At 42.6% G+C, this 17,833-nt stretch overlaps 1 protein-coding gene across 11 annotated transcripts in view; it reads left to right on the top strand.

Moving 5' to 3' along the window:
- The window catches only part of CHL1 (cell adhesion molecule L1 like), a 175,279-nt gene that overhangs the window by 145,280 nt on the left and 12,166 nt on the right, over positions 1 to 17,833 (top strand). For all 11 annotated transcript variants that reach the window (XM_070050027.1, XM_017350182.3, XM_017350188.3 and 8 more), the window contains 9 exons: positions 443 to 567; positions 832 to 933; positions 1,123 to 1,320; positions 3,454 to 3,524; positions 8,230 to 8,458; positions 9,660 to 9,775; positions 9,902 to 10,106; positions 10,307 to 10,429; positions 15,503 to 15,682. In XM_070050027.1, coding sequence (XP_069906128.1) covers positions 443 to 567; positions 832 to 933; positions 1,123 to 1,320; positions 3,454 to 3,524; positions 8,230 to 8,458; positions 9,660 to 9,775; positions 9,902 to 10,106; positions 10,307 to 10,429; positions 15,503 to 15,682 — 1,349 coding nt within the window. The remainder of the gene's footprint in view (positions 1 to 442; positions 568 to 831; positions 934 to 1,122; positions 1,321 to 3,453; positions 3,525 to 8,229; positions 8,459 to 9,659; positions 9,776 to 9,901; positions 10,107 to 10,306; positions 10,430 to 15,502; positions 15,683 to 17,833) is intronic.

Raw genomic sequence — 17,833 nt, 5'->3', positions numbered from 1 at the left:
AATGCCTTCTCAGATGGAGATGGGGTTAGATCAGGGGTCTGCCCTTGTGGGAAGGCCCGGGAGGGAACCTCCAACACCCCGGGAATCACTCAGAGCCACTCGGGTGCTGCAGGCCGCGGTGTCCTCACGTGCCCTCCAGGCTGCACATACGCTGTCCATCACTGTCCATGTACCCTGCCTTCCAAAGGTTAGAGAAGGCGACCCAGGTCATGGCTGTGTAGACTTTTACATATGCTTGGAAGATGGCTTTTTCTCCAGTTGTCTCCTGGGCATCCCATAATACAGTGTGTCACTTAGGTATCCCCTGATGCAGTGTACATTAATGTGGAGTTGTTTTTCAGTCTTTTTTGAATTGTTTCCAGGAGAATGTACAGTGCTGGAAGGATTTTGTTTCTCCTTCTCCTCTTGTTTTCATCCTCAGTGTAGATTTTTTTTCTGGTAGGATCACTATTGATGGAGCTAACCTGACCATATCTAATGTCACATCAGAGGACCAAGGGGTTTACTCCTGCTTTGCCCAGACTGCTCTAGACAACGCTGCTGATGTGACTCGAGTCACTGTCTTGGGTGAGTGCACAGGCGATCTCTGTTCAGTGCTGACTAAATCCTGCTGTTCCCAGGCAGTAAAGCCAGTGATGGTCTGAGCCCCTGCACATAAATTATTGCCTTGAATTTTTTGTTTGAAAAGTAGCCCCACTTTCACATAGTTTCTCTTGTTCTCACATACACGAATCAACACTTCCTTCTTTTCCCAATGTGTCTGGATGCAGGATTTGGACAGACAGCTAGTGACCTGCATTTTCCTTGCCTGTGTCTTTCGTTATTAATCAGATGTTCCAGATCCACCAGAAAACCTTCAGTTGTCTCACAGACAGAACAGGAGTGTCCAGCTGACGTGGGAAGCGGGAGACAGCCACAACAGCAATATTAGCGGTAGGAAGACTTGGCGTAATTACTACCCTTGTCCCAGAGAGTAAACGTCAATATAGAAGCAGTTTCTATACCAAGTGCGATGGATGATGTGTCTCAGGACATGTTTTTAAGCTTTTGATCCTGTGTAAATCCTACTATAACCCAAGTACCTGGGCTCATTCTAATGCTCTGTCCTTGCTCCTCTGCCAGAGTTCATTGTAGAGTTTGAAGGAAACAAAGAGGAACCCGGACGCTGGGAGGAGCTGGCCAGAGTCCCAGGAAAGGACACGACAGTCTTGTTAGCTCTGGCTCCGTATGTGAGATACCAGTTCAGGGTCATAGCTGTGAATGAAGTGGGGAGAAGCCAGCCCAGCCAGCCCTCGGACCATCATGAGACCCCACCCGCAGGTACGCAACTGCTCACGTCGGGATTCTGACAAAATGTTTTCGTTTGGCCCCATCTTTGAACATGTTAGGAAAAAAAAAAGGTTGGCAGAATAGTGTAGGATTTATTATTTTTATTGATTCGTTTGCAAGACAGAGAGGGTGAGAGGGTTCTCGTGTCTGCTGGTTTATTCCCCAAATGCCTGTGGCAACTGGAGGTGGGGACCCAGTCCAGGTCTCGCACTGGCCCCAGTTACTTGAGCCATCATCTGCTGCCTTCAGGGTCTGCCGTAGAAGGAAGCTGCAGACAGGAGCTGGAGCCAGGAATGGAACCGGGGACACTGCTGGACAATGTGGGCATCCTAACCATTAGTCCAAATATCTGTTCCACGTGCTGGATTTTAGCTTTTTCCAAATAGCTCGAACAGATCTGTAAACTAACAGCTCACAAAATATTCAGAGTACATCTGTCTCCTAAGTGTTACGCAAACACTTGACAGAGAACAGGAAGTTGGGACGGTGGGAAACATCTCTCTGAATTTTGTGGTAGTCAAATATCATGTCTAGACCCGCGCCGTGGCTCACTTGGCTAATCCTGCGCCTGCGGCGCCGGTACCCCGGGTTCTAGTCCTGGTTGGGGTGCTGGGTTCTGTCCCGGTTGCTCCTCTTCCAGTCCAGCTCTCTGCTGTGGCCCGGGAGTGCAGTGGAGGATGGCCCAAGTACTTGGGCCCTGCACCCGCATGGGAGACCAGGAGGAGGCACCTGGCTCCTGGCTTCGGATTGGCACAGCTCACTGGCTGTAACGGCCATTTGAGGGGTGAACCAATAGAAGGAAGACCTTTATCTCTATCTCTCTCTCTCAGTGTCTAATTCTGCCTGTCAAAAAAAAATCATGTCTAAGTCAGAAATCATAAAGTGTAAGTTCTGAATAAAGGTTCATGGGAAGGGCCTCACTTTTATTTTTTTTTTAAAGATTTATTTACTATATGAAAGGCAGAATTGGAGAGAGAGAGAGAGAGCGAGCGAGAGTGAGAGAGAGAGATCTTCTGTCTGCTGGTTCACTCCCCAAGTGGCTGCAGTGGCTGGAGCTTAGCCAGCCTGAAGCCGGGAGCCTGGAATGTCATCTGGGTCTCCTAGGTGGGTGCAGGGGATCAAGTACTGCGCCATCCTCCGCTGCTTTCCCAGGCACATTAACAGGAACCTGAATCACAAGTGAAGTAGCCAGGACTCATACTGGCACTCGCATGGGATGCCTGTGTCACAGCAACTTAATAACTCAGTGTTTTACAGTGCTGGCCTCAAAGGCTCAACTTTCTGAGTAGAACTTTTGACTCATTGTAAGCACTTTGTTAAGTTTTCAGTGAATCTAACATTATCAACTTTCATGCATTTTGATTTTTTTGGATCTGAATATTTATCTCAACTGTCAAGTTTTTTTCATTGATCTCAGGAGTGATTGTGCCCAAATTTGCATTAACTGGCACTACACATTGATGTGGCCATACGTTGGTGTGTAATACATATGAGATAAATATCCCAGGTATAATTTCCATTTTGGACCGAGAAACAGCACTTATGGCAATAACTGCATCAGATATTGGTGTGATTGCAGTGTCCATGGAAGTTAGCACCAAGCCTCAAGCTCAGCTCCTCCTTACGAATGGACCTGTCTGAGTACCTGTCATGGGGACATCCATGATGCTGTCCTCCAGCTGATGTCCCTGAAGCTTGGGTGTCAGTACTGATGTTCTGTTTTATTTCACGTATTCTCCTAGTGGCAGATGTTTACAACATACCTTTATAAAAATATTTCTAATAGGAAATTTAATAAAGGTTTAAAATTGAGACACATTTTGAAGTAGTAGGGTTAGAATTTTTAAAGAGCAGGTTTAAATTTGTTACACAAGTACATAGTAAATGATTTGCTAACCATTGGATAATTATATTACACTCAAAGAATTGTATTACTCCGAGAACACTGTTTTACTTCTTGAAGTAAAATGTGTATTTAAAAAGCTACCTTAAATCTGTTTGGGAACTAAACCAGATAGAAATTAAGAAATACAATTAATTTTTTAGCCTCTCAGTTTTTCTTGGGGGGGATATAATATGATAACCTGCCTATTGAATTTGCTTTTAATGTTGTTAACTTTTCAGCTCCAGACAAGAATCCTCAAAACATAAGAGTCCATGCCTCTCAACCCAAGGAAATGATCATAAAGTGGGAGGTGTGTATCCCTTCGCACGTTATGCATTTCTTTGTGCCCGTTTTCCTTTCCTTTATGTCTGCATGCTAAGCACAGTGATACAGCAATATTTTCTTTAATAACAAGGGAGCAGTGCTTGTGGGAGAGTTGAGTTTGTGGAGTCATCAGTGTGTATCTTGAAGACCGCTGATTGAGTTGGAGTCTGTTATTAAGTGTTTCAGATTCCTAATATTTCTGTTACTAAGGTACTAGATGCTCTCACATTCAAGAATGGCTGAACACCCTCACTCAGTTTAGTGTGTGGTCTATGAAGTCTGATGCAAGGGTGACTGCAAAACAGCAGGCAGTGCTTACTGCTCCTGGAGGCCGGGGTGGACTCGGGTGCCATCCTGAGCGCACACCTCCAGGTCTTTGTTCTAAAGCAGGTGTGATGCTGGGTGACCCGTGGCTTGTGCCTTGCTGTAGGTGAGTGTGGTGCTGGGTGGTTAGCACCTTGTGCCTTCTTCTAGGTTGCGTGTCCTGTGATGGGCGTCTTGCACCTCGTTCTGGATCAGATGTGACGTTAGGTGTTGTGCATCTTGACAAGGCAGGGCGTCAACACTGTTGTCTTTGGACTTCAAATTCCACTTTTTCTTGTGCTCATCCTTGTTAAATGATTTTATTCTAATTTTTTTCTAAAATTTATATATTCTCAGATAATGTCAGTTATTCTGGTGTCATTTCCAAGATTGTGTTGTTAGAGTGGAGGACCTTGTTTTCCCTCTGCTGCTTGGTCACGGCCAGTAGCAGCTCCACTAACCTATTGAAAGCACGCCTCCATGCACCCATTTGGATTCACAGTAGGCCTCTGACCTTGAATCTGCTGAATTTTGTGTAAACGTTGTCACTTTTACACCTACTGAATATAGCTGATGGATATCCACACTTCATACCAGGAATGATTTTTGGAAGAATTTTTAAAGTGTATTCACTTTGGTGTGCTTTGTTCCTTCATATACTTGTTTTTATACTCATTTACTTAATCACATGGCCCATACCTACAAATTATTTAGTTGAGTTTTTATATCAACAATAAGCCTTATTTTCATTTCAGTGTATAAAAATTGAAAAAAAAAAAAAAATGGGCCAGCGCCGCGGCTCACTTGGCTAATCCTTCGCCTGTGGCGCTGGCACCCTGGGTTCTAGTTCCGGTCGGGGCGCCACATTCTGTCCCCGTTGCTCCTCTTCCAGTGTAGCTCTCTGCTGTGGCCCCGGAAGGCAGTGGAGGATGGCCCAAGTGCTTGGGCCCTGCATCCGCATGGGAGACCAGGAGGAAGCACCTGGCTCCTGGCTTCAGATTGGCGCAGAGCGTAGCGGCCATTTGGGGGGTGAACCAACGGAAGGAAGACCTTTCTCTCTATCTCTCTCTCTCACTGTCTAACACTGCCTGTCAAAAAAATTTGAAAAAAATGAATACCTAGAAATTAAATATATCCAAGAATATTATATTTCCTAGTGGCATAAATAGCTACTACTGCATTGTCTTGATGATTACCTGTTGTGTAGGCTATATCATTCTTTCATTCTTTTAGATGGTGTCTGTCTTATCTTCCTTTAGTTCTACAGAGATTTCTGTAGGTAGATAACATCACTGGTTAGAGGACAGTGACATCTGAGGGGTCTTCATAAGTTCAAAGAAAATGCATATATAACTAGGCACAGATTTCGATTTTTTTTTCACTAGAATAAACCTGTCTTTTAATTCCGTTACTCACAACCTTTTTCCTCTCATGTGGACTGCAGGTCATATCTCATATCTGCAGGTCGGTTCCTCAGAGAGGCGCACCTGCTCCACTGGCACCAGCTGTCAGGGATTTGGAACAGGACCAGCAATTACTTTCAAACACATGCTTCATGCCACTTTGAAGTGTCAGTGAGCAAAGAGCCACCGGCATGGTGTGGGGAGTTTAGGGACATTCTTCCATGGAGTATTGTTCTGTGTGGCTCATGCTGTAGGAAGGAGTCAGATGCCCCGAGTTTCCCGAGTGGATGAGCAGATACTGTGGGTAAATGAGCAGACCGCTCTGCAGACTGACTCAGGAAGTAGTGCCTGTCTGCCAGGTTAACACTGGACAAAAAATGGTGATGCCAGGGAACTCTAGGGAGAGACTGGGCGTTTCCAGCTTTTGTTTGCTTGTTTGTTGTAGCATTAAGCAAAATCTAACACATTAAATTCTAACTTAATAACAGAGTTGGTCTTTTCAGCTATCGTTGTCTTCTGCAAATCACTTTTTATGTGTTAAGTTGGTTATGTGTGCCCACACCTCTGAGTGCTGAAGCCCGACCAGGGTCTGTTTCTTTTTCTTTTTTTAAAGATTTATTTATTTATTTGAAAGTCAGAGTTTACAGAGAGAAGGAGAGACAGAGAGACAGAGAGTTTCTTCCATCCACGGGTTCACCCCTAGTTGGCCACAATGGCGGGAATTGCACTGATCCAAAGCCAAGAGCCAGGAGCCTCCTCCGGGTCTCCCATATGGGTGCAGGGGCCCAAGGACTTGGGCCATCTTCTACTGCTTTCCCAGGCCACAGCAGAGAGCTGGATCTGAAGTGAAGCAGCCGGGACTTGAACTGGCACTCTTACAGGATGCTGGCACTGCAGATGGCGCCTTACCTGCTACACCACAGCGTCGGCCCCAGGGTCTGTTTCTCACAGCAGGGTCAGCTGCAGCCCAGCTGGTCATATACATCAGGATGCTTCTGCATGGTAGTTCCTGGTGTTCTTAAGTGCATTTATATGAATTTTTAACTTCTCTTAATAAACTAACAAATTTCTGATTTCAAAGACATCAAAAAAAAAAAAAAAAACCCTCAACAGCTGAAAAAAGAAGAAAAAAATCTCGGACTCCACTAATGTTGGGAAGTAGCAACTTTTTGGATTGCTTGGTTTTGTGATCACAGACTAATGGACTCCCAAGGGACCCAGGTTGTATTATTGCTATTGGAAGGGCAAGGAAATCCACCTGTGTTAAAAAAATTGAAATGGAATTAAATGGAATATTGTATGTGGTGACTGTAGGTGTGACAATGTGTTGTCTTGAGAACTGTTTACAGAGCAGATTTCAAGTGTTCTTCCCACTTTAAAAACTACGTGGGGGAATGCAGATGCTGGTTGTAGCAATGTCTATTATTCCAAAACAACATCAGTATACACAATAACATATTCAATTTTAATTAAAATATAAACAAGTAAAAATGTTAGAAAAATGAAAAGGAATTAGGGCAGTGTGGCAATCTGTCCAACTTCTAGATTGGCAGGCATAGCCTTGCTTGGTTCAGCAATCTCCTTGGAAATGTTAAAAGACATATTCTTTTTCTAGAAATTGTGCAGAAAAAGTCTTGCTGGCCATGTCACAGGTGTCAGACCTTTTGAGGGAACTGTGGACCCCAGCCAGCGGCGTCCAGACCCAGGCTGAGAACCTCACTGCTAGAGGCACCTTCCCTCTGGCCACTCTCAGAAAGTGGGGGCTCCCGGTCTTCCTGGCTGCTCTGCCCTTGCTCCCTCTTGGCTTTCCTCTTTGCGGGCTCATTGGAGATTTCCTAGCTTCTGTGGCCATTGTTCCAGGCCAGATCCCAGCTTTCTCTGGTTTCTTCAAGGATCCTGGCACTTTATTTTATAAGCTGCCATAGACTTTCTAAGCTTCACTCTTTGCCTAGGAGAAGAGTGTGTAAATGGAGCAGGTTTATGGTCATTGGGGGCTAAAGTTTCAGGTTGCTGAATGAACAGAGTGTGACCTAGTTCACTTGGGGAGTGCTCAAGCCCCCAGTGAATTTGTGTCCATGTCATGTGAAGACCTTTTCCCATGAATGCAAGAGTCAAATGATGATTGTCGAAAGTCTCAGGAAGGTTTTATTTTAATTTTTAAAAATTTTACTGATCTTGGAACAGGCAAAGACTTAAAATTATTTTACTTACATGTGCTGTACTTCACTGTATAGCTCTACTACATATTTTAATAAATTAGACTAAGTCAAGAATCATTATAAATTCTGTAAAAACATTATATGTGGTGTTATCAAATTGCCTACATATACAAAGTTGTTGTTTGTGTGTTTCATTTAAATGAATATTCCCATTTTATGAAATTGAACAGATGGCTTAAATCACATTTATGTTTTTAAAATTAAAATATTACTTAATTAAAAATCAGCATATAAAAAACCAGTTTCCTGTACTAGAAATTCCTCTGTCAAATATTCTTGGATGGTGGAATGAAGCACAGCAGAATGGCCAAGGAACTCATGCAATGTAGAGAGGAGCTACCACTTCTTGCATATCCTCCAAAAATGCAGATTTATTTCCTCTCTCTCTTTCTCTCTCTCTCCTGGGAGAAAGATGGGAAAGGATGGCATCAGGTGGAGAATTCCACCCGAAAAGCCACGGGTGGGGGTCCCACTCACTACCAAAGAGCTTGAGGCTGTGTACTTTTTCTTTCTGCCTGTTCTTTGGGAGGAGAAAGATGGAATATAGTGGAAAGCAGAAACAGAAAAATCCAGGCGTGTAAAGTGTGGACGTCCCGTCATGTGGCGAGTGCAAGGACTGATTTTCAGCTTAAACTCACAGGATGATGAAAATGTTCACGAAGGAGGAGATTTCCAGATCTTCCCCTGAATGATTCCCAGGCCACTCGATGGTTTCTGAGCCAGTATGTTTGTGATTATACCAGCTGACTTTCAGCTTCTCTTCTAGCCTTTGAAATCAATGGAGCAGAATGGGCCAGGATTGGAGTACAGAGTGACCTGGAAGCCCCAGGGAGCCTCAGCCTCAGTGGAGTGGGAGGAAGAGACAGTCACCAACCACACACTGAGAGTGATGACCTCCATGGTCTATGCGCCTTACGATGTGCAAGTGCAAGCCGTCAACCAGCTTGGCTCTGGGCCAGAGCCTCAGGCCGTGACCCTCTACTCCGGGGAAGACTGTAAGTGACGCACCTTTCTCAAGTCCATTGCATCTGCGTCAGCGGATGTATCTGAGCAATTGCTTATGTGCAGAGAATGTACCAGTTGTGGGAGAGAAGAAGAAAGGGAACACATGGTTCCACCCTAGGGTGCCCTGCAGGACAGCGGTACAGAGCAAAGGAAGTGTGTTGGAAGTTTCCATTTTATTTGGTTTCCCAGCAAGGCCATTTCTATATTGAAAATCACATAGACCTGGCAACATCACTACACTCATTTAGACAGTGTAACCCTCACACCACCATTAATTCATTTGCCTTCACTTGTCCAGGATCTCTTGAGAGTACCTGCTGCCTGCCCTGGGGTTCACCTAAGTATCAGGAGCCTTCCCAGTGCAAATGAGACCTAGACTCCAGATTCGTTTATGGCACTACACACACCGAATTCTGCATTACTGATGATCATTTCATTAAGTGTTCATAATATAATAATTGTCACTAATTTTTGGAAAAAGAAAAAGGTACTATGTTCACTGTCAGTTCCCATCAGGAGTTATTCTCATTGTTCTTCCTATATCCAAAGTATTATTTTGACTCAAGAATAGGTAGTCAGGAGTAAGAAATGGATTCCTTATCTGTCTGTTGTTCAAGTCCTTCTGCTCCGACATAAAGCCACAGAACACATGACCTGTGGACTGTGTGTCCTGACAGCTCTCTGCTGGATTTGTTCCCCTGCAGTGATCTCGCCTGTGGAATAGAACAGGTGTAACAATTCCCACCCTGCAGGGTTATTCTAAGGGTTGTGTGAACCAGACCAGGTGAGGTTCTTAGAACAGTGCCTGACACATACCCTGTGCTCCATTAATGCTGTTGTTCCTGAGAGTTGATTGATCAAATTCCAACATCATTTTATTTATATTTCTAGTGAAGATCACTTATTCCAAACGGCAAGATGCCCACAGAGTATTTCGCTGGCTGTTAGGTTGTTTTTTGTTGATATTTGCCCACATCTGCAGAGCCTTATCCCTCAGTGTGGTGAGCATTGTCTTCCTGTAGAACCTGTTGGGCCGAGGAGTGACTGTGTAATGAGAAACTCCCTTGGTTTTGTTTGGAGTTCATAGGAGTACATTTCCCAGATTGAACATTAAGAAAATCACCTTTAAATAAGTCCTAGTGATCACAACTGGAGATCAATGATAGCTAATCAGTCGCACATCTCTGACAGATCCTGACACAGCCCCAGTGGTCCATGGGGTCGACGTGGTCAACAGCACGTTGGTGAAAGTGACTTGGTCAACAATTCCCAAGGACAGAGTGCATGGACATCTGAAGGGCTATCAGGTTTTTATCTGACTTGTTCTTGTTGTTGTTGAATTAATGCCTTTCTTAGGGTAAGAACTGATTTCAGTGGCCTAATGAGAGCCTGCCACCAAGGTTGTGTGTTAAAGGGCTCACATTTCATTGCAGATAAGTTGGTGGAAAACAAGGAGTCTATTGGATGGGAGAGTGCATCCCAAAGAAGTGAAGACGCTAAGGTTTTCAGGACAGAGGAACCATGGGATGCTGCCTTCCCTGGATGCGTTTAGTGAATTTCACTTGACCGTCTTAGCCTACAATTCCAAAGGGGCCGGCCCGGAAAGCGAGCCTTACATATTCCAGACACCAGAAGGAGGTGAGAGTGCCAGCGTGATGTGGTACTCAGCAGGGGTGCTGCCGAAGGCCATAGCGAACATTTCCTTTGGATGGTGGCTAATTAATATGCACTTCCAATGCGTTAGTGTCACAGATTCTTTAAAAACTTGTAATCTAACAGGGCTTTTGTTTCTTAGGAATTTACCGATGTGTGAGTGTTTATTCTCTTGTGTTTTCTAGTACCTGAGCAGCCAACTTTTCTCAAAGTGATCAAGGTTGATAAAGATACTGCGACTTTATCCTGGGGACTGCCTAAGAAATTAAATGGAAACTTAACTGGCTATCTATTACAGTACCAAATAAGTAAGTGGAAGTTGGATGGGGTGAGCCTATTCATGTGTCATGGCTGGGATTTGGTTTGTGGTATCACTGAACTGGTGACCACCTGAGGCTGTGGTTGTCAGCTGGCATATGTCCTCCTAGAGCAGGGGTCTGAAAGCACACTTAGAGGCCGCACCATCTACTGCCTGTGTTGTAAATAGAATTTATTTACAACACAACCTGGCAGTGTCCACTGTTCATGTATTGCCAATAGTTGCTTTCTCCTTGGAGTGACAAAATCAAGTTATCGCCACAAAGGCTTTGCAGTCTGCAGGGTCTGCAGTGTTTACAAAATAATCCTGGGCAGAAAGGTTTGCTGACCCCCGTTCTAGAAGAAAAACCACATGCCGTTAGGTGCCAGGGGATGTGCTTACTGTTTAGCTGAGAGGCCTTGAGAGCTGAGAGCAGAGGCAGTAAGAGACATTATGGAGATGCAAGGTGCACGGGACCTCCACACTGTGCTGCCTCCACCTCCATTACCAACCGTAAATATGCTCGTGTCTGCAGAACACTCGGTCGGTGGCTTAGGCAGGCGATGTGGAGAGCTGAGAGTGACTTCTGCCCATGGGTTGCCATGCCATTAGATTGAAAGCATTTAAAGAAAAACTGGGTCATTTTAAATATAGCACTGCCTACTGCTAAATCCTCAAATCCAAATATCATCTCAAAAAGGAGATTGGGGGATTGAGATCATAGCAGACTTCAGTGGCAGCCCCACAGTGAAAATCTGAGACTTTCTGGGCTCCTGGTGGCCTCAGCTGAGTGGGTCGTGTGCTTGCAAGGACACAGGCAAAGTCCAAATTGGGTAGCATCTAGCATCGGTGATGCCTGCTGTATAGCAGGATTGGTACTAGGCACTGTCCCTGCATTGCATCAGTAAAGTTAGACGTCTCCGAGATACGCACTGTTCCAATTGTATGGATAAGGAGGCTGAGGGATGTAGAGTACACTTACCTGGGGTCGTGCAGCAAGACAAGTGTAAGAGAGGAAGGAAACCAAGTTAGTGTAGTTCTAGATGCTGAACAATTAGCCAGCCTCTAAATTGATTGCAATGTAAGATTTTATTTTAAAAACAAGTTCTTGGAATATAGAGAGAAGAAGCTAGAATATTGACAGTAAGAATGGTATGGTCCTGCTTGATAAGTGGTTTTAATAGAATGATATTTAATGAATTTTCTCTTTATGAACATTAAGTGACAAAGACTTTTTAGGTAGTTTATATTTTTTGTTGCTGTTACATGTTCCAAATAATTGCTGTTAGTATGGATCTTTTTAAAAGTTTTCTTTTATTAACATTTTTTGTTTTTAACTGACATAAAAATACACATAGTTATGCAGTACCATGTGATATTTCAATACAGTCATGCATTTTGTAATATCCATTCAGCGAGAACATATCCATCTCCTCATACGTAACATTTACTTTTGGTGAAAACATTCAATATATCTTTTCTTCTAGTTTTTTAAAAAGGAAAATATATAATACATTGTCTTTATCTATAGTCATCTTGCTGTGCAGAACCCCAGAACTTCTTCCTCATACCTTACTATGGTTTAGTGCCCATTAGTTAGCTTTTCCTCTACTTTGCCCAACATCTCGTAAACACATTCTAATCTGAACTCCTATACGATCAATATTTTTTTTTACTCCACATGTGAGTGAGATCATGCAGCACTTGTGATTCTGTGCTTGGCTTCTTTCTCTTAACACAGTGACCTCCAGTTCCATCCATGCTGCTGCTGTAGGTGACCAGATGTCCTCCTTTTGATGGCTAACTAGTGTTCCATTGTGTATGTGGACCTCATTTTCTCTGTCCACTCATCAGTGGACAGGCACTTAGGTTGTTTCCATTTTGTGGCTATTGTGAATAGAGCTGCAGTAAACGTGGGGATGCAGGTATCTCTTCCACAGATGGATTTCATTTCCCTTGGATATATACCTAGTAGTAGGGTTATGGGATTGTATGGTAAATTTTTTCATTTTTGGGGGGAATCTTCCATGCTGTTATCCACAATGGCTGTACAAATTGACATTCTCATCAGCATTGTCCCTTTTCCTCACATACTCACCAATGCTTTTTATCTTTTGTCTTTTTGATAATAGCCAATCTAGCTGGAATGAGATGATACCTCATTGTGGCTTTGATTTGCATTTCCATGATGATTGGTGATGTTGAGAATTGTTTCATGTGTCTGTTGCTCATTTATAAGTCTGTCTCTGAGAAATATCTGTTTAAATTAGTCATGTTTCTAATTGGATTATTTATTAGTTATTTCTTGCCATTGAGTTGTTTGAGTTCTTTACTCTTTGTCAGATGTTTAACTTGCAAGTATTCTCTCCCATCCTGTAGGTTGACTCTTCACTCTGATTATTTCCTTTCATGTGTAGGAGCTCTTCTGTTGAATAAAGTCCCATTTTTCCATTTTTTTGTTTCCTATGCTTTTGGGATTTGATCCAAAAAATTCTTGCCCTTTCAGTGTCAAGGCATTTACCCTGTGTTTTTTTCTGATAGCTTCAAAGTTCCTGATCTTATATTTAGGCCTTCAATCCATTTTAGGTTGATTTTTATACATGGTAAGATATAGAGGTCTACTTTGATTCCTCTGCATGTGACTGTCCAGTTTTCCCAGCACCATTTGTTGAAAAGGCTATCCTTTGTGTTCTTAGCACCTTTGTCAAATATCAGTTGGCGTAGATGTATTCGTTTAATTCTAGGGTCTCTGTTAGATCCATTGGTCTCTATGTCTGTTTTTATGAGGACACCATGCTGTTTTGTTTTTATTTATTTATTTTTAATTTTTTTTGACAGGCAGTGTTAGACAGAGGGGGAGAGAGACAGAGAGAAAGGTCTTCCTTTTTCCGTTGGTTCACCCCCAAGTGGCCGCTACTGCCGGCGTGTTGCTGCTGGTGCGCTGTGCCGATCTGAAGCCAGAAGCCAGGTGCTTCTCCTGGTCTCCCATGCGGGTGCAGCGCCCAATCACTTGGGCCATCCTCCACTGCACTCCTGGGCCACAACAGAGAGCTGGACTGGAAGAGGAGCAACTGGGACAGAATCCGGTGCCCCAACAGGGACTAGAACCTGGGGTGCCAGCGCCGCAGGCAGAGGATTAGCCTAGTGAGCCGCGGTGCCAGCCCATGCTGTTTTAATTACTGTAATTTTTTAATATATTTTAAAGTGAAGTAGTATAATGCCCCCTTCTTTGTTCTTTTTGCCCCAGGTTGCTTTGGCCTTTGGCTATTTAGGGTCTTTTGTGGTTCCCCTCAAACTTTAATAAATTTTTTCTATTTATGCAAAGAAAGTGGCATTTTGGTAGAGATTGCATTGGATTTATAAGTTGGTTTGGTAGCATGGACATTGTAACAGTTGTTACAATCCAGGAACATTGGGTGTCTTTCCATTTCTTTGTGTCCTCTTCAGATTCTTTCATTAAGGTTTTGTTGTTTGCCTTGTTTAGATCTTTCACCTCTTTGGTTAAATTTATTGCCAGGTATTTTATATTTTTGTAGCCATTAGATTTTATTTCTTTGTCAAATAATTCACTAGCAATGTCCAACAATGCTATTGATTTTTGCATTTTGCTGCAAAAATTTTGCAGCTCTGTTGGATAGTTTATTCTGATAGTTTTTTTTGGTAGAATTTTTGGGATTTTCTGCGTACAGTTCTGTCCTCTGCAGTCAGCAACAGGTTAGCGTCTCCCTCTCTTGTTTGAACGCCCTTTGTTTTCCTCTGGCCTAGTTGCTCTGGCTGGTACCTACAGTATTGTGTTCAGTAGAACGGTGGAAATGGGCTTCCTGTGCTGTTCCAGATCTTTCAACTTGTCACCACTTCACAGGATGTTAATTGTTGGCTTGTTAAATATGGCCTTTCTTATGTTGAGGTGTGTTTCTTCTATACCAAATTTACTAGAGTTTTTATCATGGAGGATTGTTGGATTTTATCAGATACATTTTTTGCGTCTTTTGAGGTGATCATGTGACTTTGTCCTTCACTCTGTTGTCGTGGTACCTCATGTTGTTGACTTGCATACATTAAACCATTCTTGCATCTCTTGGATGAATCTAACTTGATCATGGTGAGTAATCTTTTCATTGTGCTATTGGGTTAAGGTTGCTGGTATTTTGTTGAGGATTTTTGCATTTGAGTTCAAGGATATTCTCTTGTATCTTTGCTTTTCTTGTTGAGCCTTTGGCAATGCCAGCCTTATGGAGTGAGTTTGGAAGAAGCATCTTACTGAGTCACCATCTTCCTCTGCCTGTCTTTCTTGAGTTTTTACATTGATCATAGTGGGTTTTCAGTGGATTTGTGTTTTGCACTTGTGCCCTCAAATAGTCTAAAAATCTTTGATGACTTTAATTTGTTCTTTCCGATGTTTGGATGCTTGTTTTGTTTGCTTTTTTCCTTAGCCTAAATGAATGGACTAAAAAACACATTTTTGTATCAACAATTAATGTAATTTGTTTAGTTGTGTGCTCTCACGGACTGAGTCCAGAAGATTGCTCTAGTCCTAGTCTTGCCTCTAAGCTACATGATTGATATATAGGATATTTTTAACTCATGAAGTAACCTTGTTGTAAATCAAGGAGCATCACATATCAAACTTGAAAGCACAGGGGATACCAGTATATCGTTGCCCAAACTATTCCCCCAGAAGGAGATTGAAAGTGCTTAAGTCAGGGTATAATAAAGATAGAATAATGGGGTTAAAGACTCTCATTTGTATTCGGCGTGATGAAGGTGGTTGGCTCAAGTGTGGCACAGAGATCAACAACGTGGTTTCTGGAGCCAGATGCCATGGATTGGATTCAAATCTCAGCTTACCAACTCCTCTGGTCTGGGTGAGGTGCTTATTCTTTATACATCAGTTTTCCCATGGATGATATGGCCTTAGTAATTGGGTCTATCTCCTAAGATTCTCTGGGTTGATAGCTACGAATGATTAAGATAACTGTTTGCATACCACAAGCTTAAGTAGAATCAAAAATAAACAACAGTGTAAATTGAGTTGTTAAGTACCACGGAATTTGAGTTGTGTTGTCCATGTTTGTTTCTTTAGTAAATGGCACCTATGAAATTGGAGAATTAAATGATATCAACATCACAACTCCGTCAAAGCCCAGTTGGCGTCTCTCGAACCTCAACTCAACTACCAAATACAAATTCTACTTGAGGGCTTGTACATCCAAGGGCTGTGGAAAGCCTGCCACTGAGGAAAGCTCCACCCTGGGGGAAGGGAGTAAGTGCCTGGGGATTCTGTGTGCTGTGCCCTGTAAAGCATTGCCTGTCCCTGCAATGGTGATGATTGTGTTCTGAATCTGGCCTCCTGTTGTCTGCTGGCGTAGATGCAGAGCTTATTATTAGTGTTGTTCATAAGTTCATATGACGCTATTTATGGATTTCTGAACAACAGCAACCAAATCATGTCTTAGTATATACAAGGTCAGGAACTATAATTCCACTCAATTAAAATAGAATGACCTAAGTTCACAAAGTTATTTGCAGGGCCAGTAGAGGGATATTTTTCTTTTTAAAGTGATTCTATAGAGAACACACTTGCCTCTTGCCTTGGTGTGTGCGTTTGTATCACAGGTCTGCAGCATCTCACGTCCATGTCACTTTCCCTTTACCATCCGGTGGTTGATCCCAGATCACTGGCTTGAACACAGCCCACAAATCTACAGTTTCACTTGTAGTGTAATTTTCCTAATTAAATTACATGTTTCTGTTTTTTTCCTACTGCATAACCATTTCCCTTCCCAAAGTATTTTTCCAATTATGATTTCAGCCATGTTATTAATAAGCTTTGAATTCTAACAGCAGTGCGTGAGCTTGGAGACAGAGGGTATAATGAGAATGGAGTGGGGTCAGATGGAGTTGGAAGGGGGCCTCTGTAGGGTGCGGGCTGGTCGGATGTGGAAAGATCTTGTGGAAGAAAAGATGATGGGAGATTGTGGGAAGGGAACCAGAATAATTTATTTACTGTGTTGTTCAGGACAGACTTTCTGCGTGCTTTTCTCCGTGGTAGATTAGGGAAAGGTAGAATCAATGGAAGAAACACGAGCAAAAGGAGGAAATAGTAATGAAGAAAATGAACTGTGTTGCCATTGTTAGAGATTTGTTTAGAAAATAGTCATTTGTGAATCACTGTGAGAATTTTTTAGTCTCTGACATTCATGCTAAGTAACAAAGGGTTTGACTTTCCTCAGGATTCCTTAAATGCTAAAAACTCCCTTATATGGGAAAAGGCTATGTATATTCATGTATATGTATATATTCAAATCATTTCTCCCAGAGAACTCATGAATTATTCCCAGGGATGAATTGAACCCCAAGTGAAATGAACTCATTTATCATTTTACTCATAAAAATTAGACTTAAAATGGTGATTGAAAACTTTCTAGTAACTAAAAGGCTTTTATTTCTCCAGAGTTCAAACTGGGGTCAGGTGTTCAGTATAGTGAAGTCAGAGGGTTGTAATGTCAATACTCAACTTCCATGTTTTTAAGAACAGAATTTAAGGTATGAATATAGTTGCTGGTTTGATAGAACCAAGACCAAAATCTGCTTGAGAAATGGCAATCCTATTCTTACCGATTTTTGGCATGAAAAGAGTCTCAAAAATTGCCTTAAAAATGTCACACTTCTAGGGTGTGTGTTGGCAAAGTTGGGAACAGACGTGCTTGTTTGTGTGTTTTTATAGCTGGTGCCACATCCTTCCTGGAAACTAAGCGTTTGATCGATGTGCCTGAGGGCTTAAGGCACATTGCTTGGCTGTCAGTGGTTGACAGTGTTCCTCACCAGTGTCTGTGCTCTTTTTCAGGGATCTGCAGCTCAGTCTCACAGCTACTACCCCTTCCCCAGCTGACCCTCATTTCCCCTCTCTGGGCACCTCTTGGCACATTCACAGGGAAAAATTGTAATCTCTTTTCCCACTGGATTTCAACACGAGCTTTGAAAATAATACGTATTTCCTCTGAGAGACATCTTGATATCACTAAACATTCTAAAAATGATAGCTTTTGTACAAATTGGAGTCCCCCGCTCTTCCTGCTCCGCCTAGACAGCACCTATTAAGATTTTTTGCTTTACTCTGAGAGCAAGATTCAATAGACAAGCATTTTCTTCTTATATTTTCTGATTCTCTTTCCAATTTTCTGATGGCTCACCTTCCATAATCTATGAGAGGAGCGGATGGAGTTAATCAGAAGTCCTCTTTTTTTGTCCTGAGTGGTTTGGACGAATCACTTGCTTTGCTCTATTTTCCAAAAGCTTGCATTACTTCATGATTTACTAATATTTCTGATTTTTAAAGATACAAAATAATTGCCTTCTGTTTCAGTGGTGATCAGCTTAAAGGCTTCGCTCAGCTATGTAACTGCTATAGTTT

Source organism: Oryctolagus cuniculus, chromosome 10 (assembly GCF_964237555.1).
Source record: "Oryctolagus cuniculus chromosome 10, mOryCun1.1, whole genome shotgun sequence".
Taxonomy (NCBI): Eukaryota; Metazoa; Chordata; class Mammalia; order Lagomorpha; family Leporidae; genus Oryctolagus; species Oryctolagus cuniculus.
The sequence above is the reverse complement of the archived record's forward strand: the minus strand, read 5'-3'. Positions and strand labels throughout refer to the sequence as shown.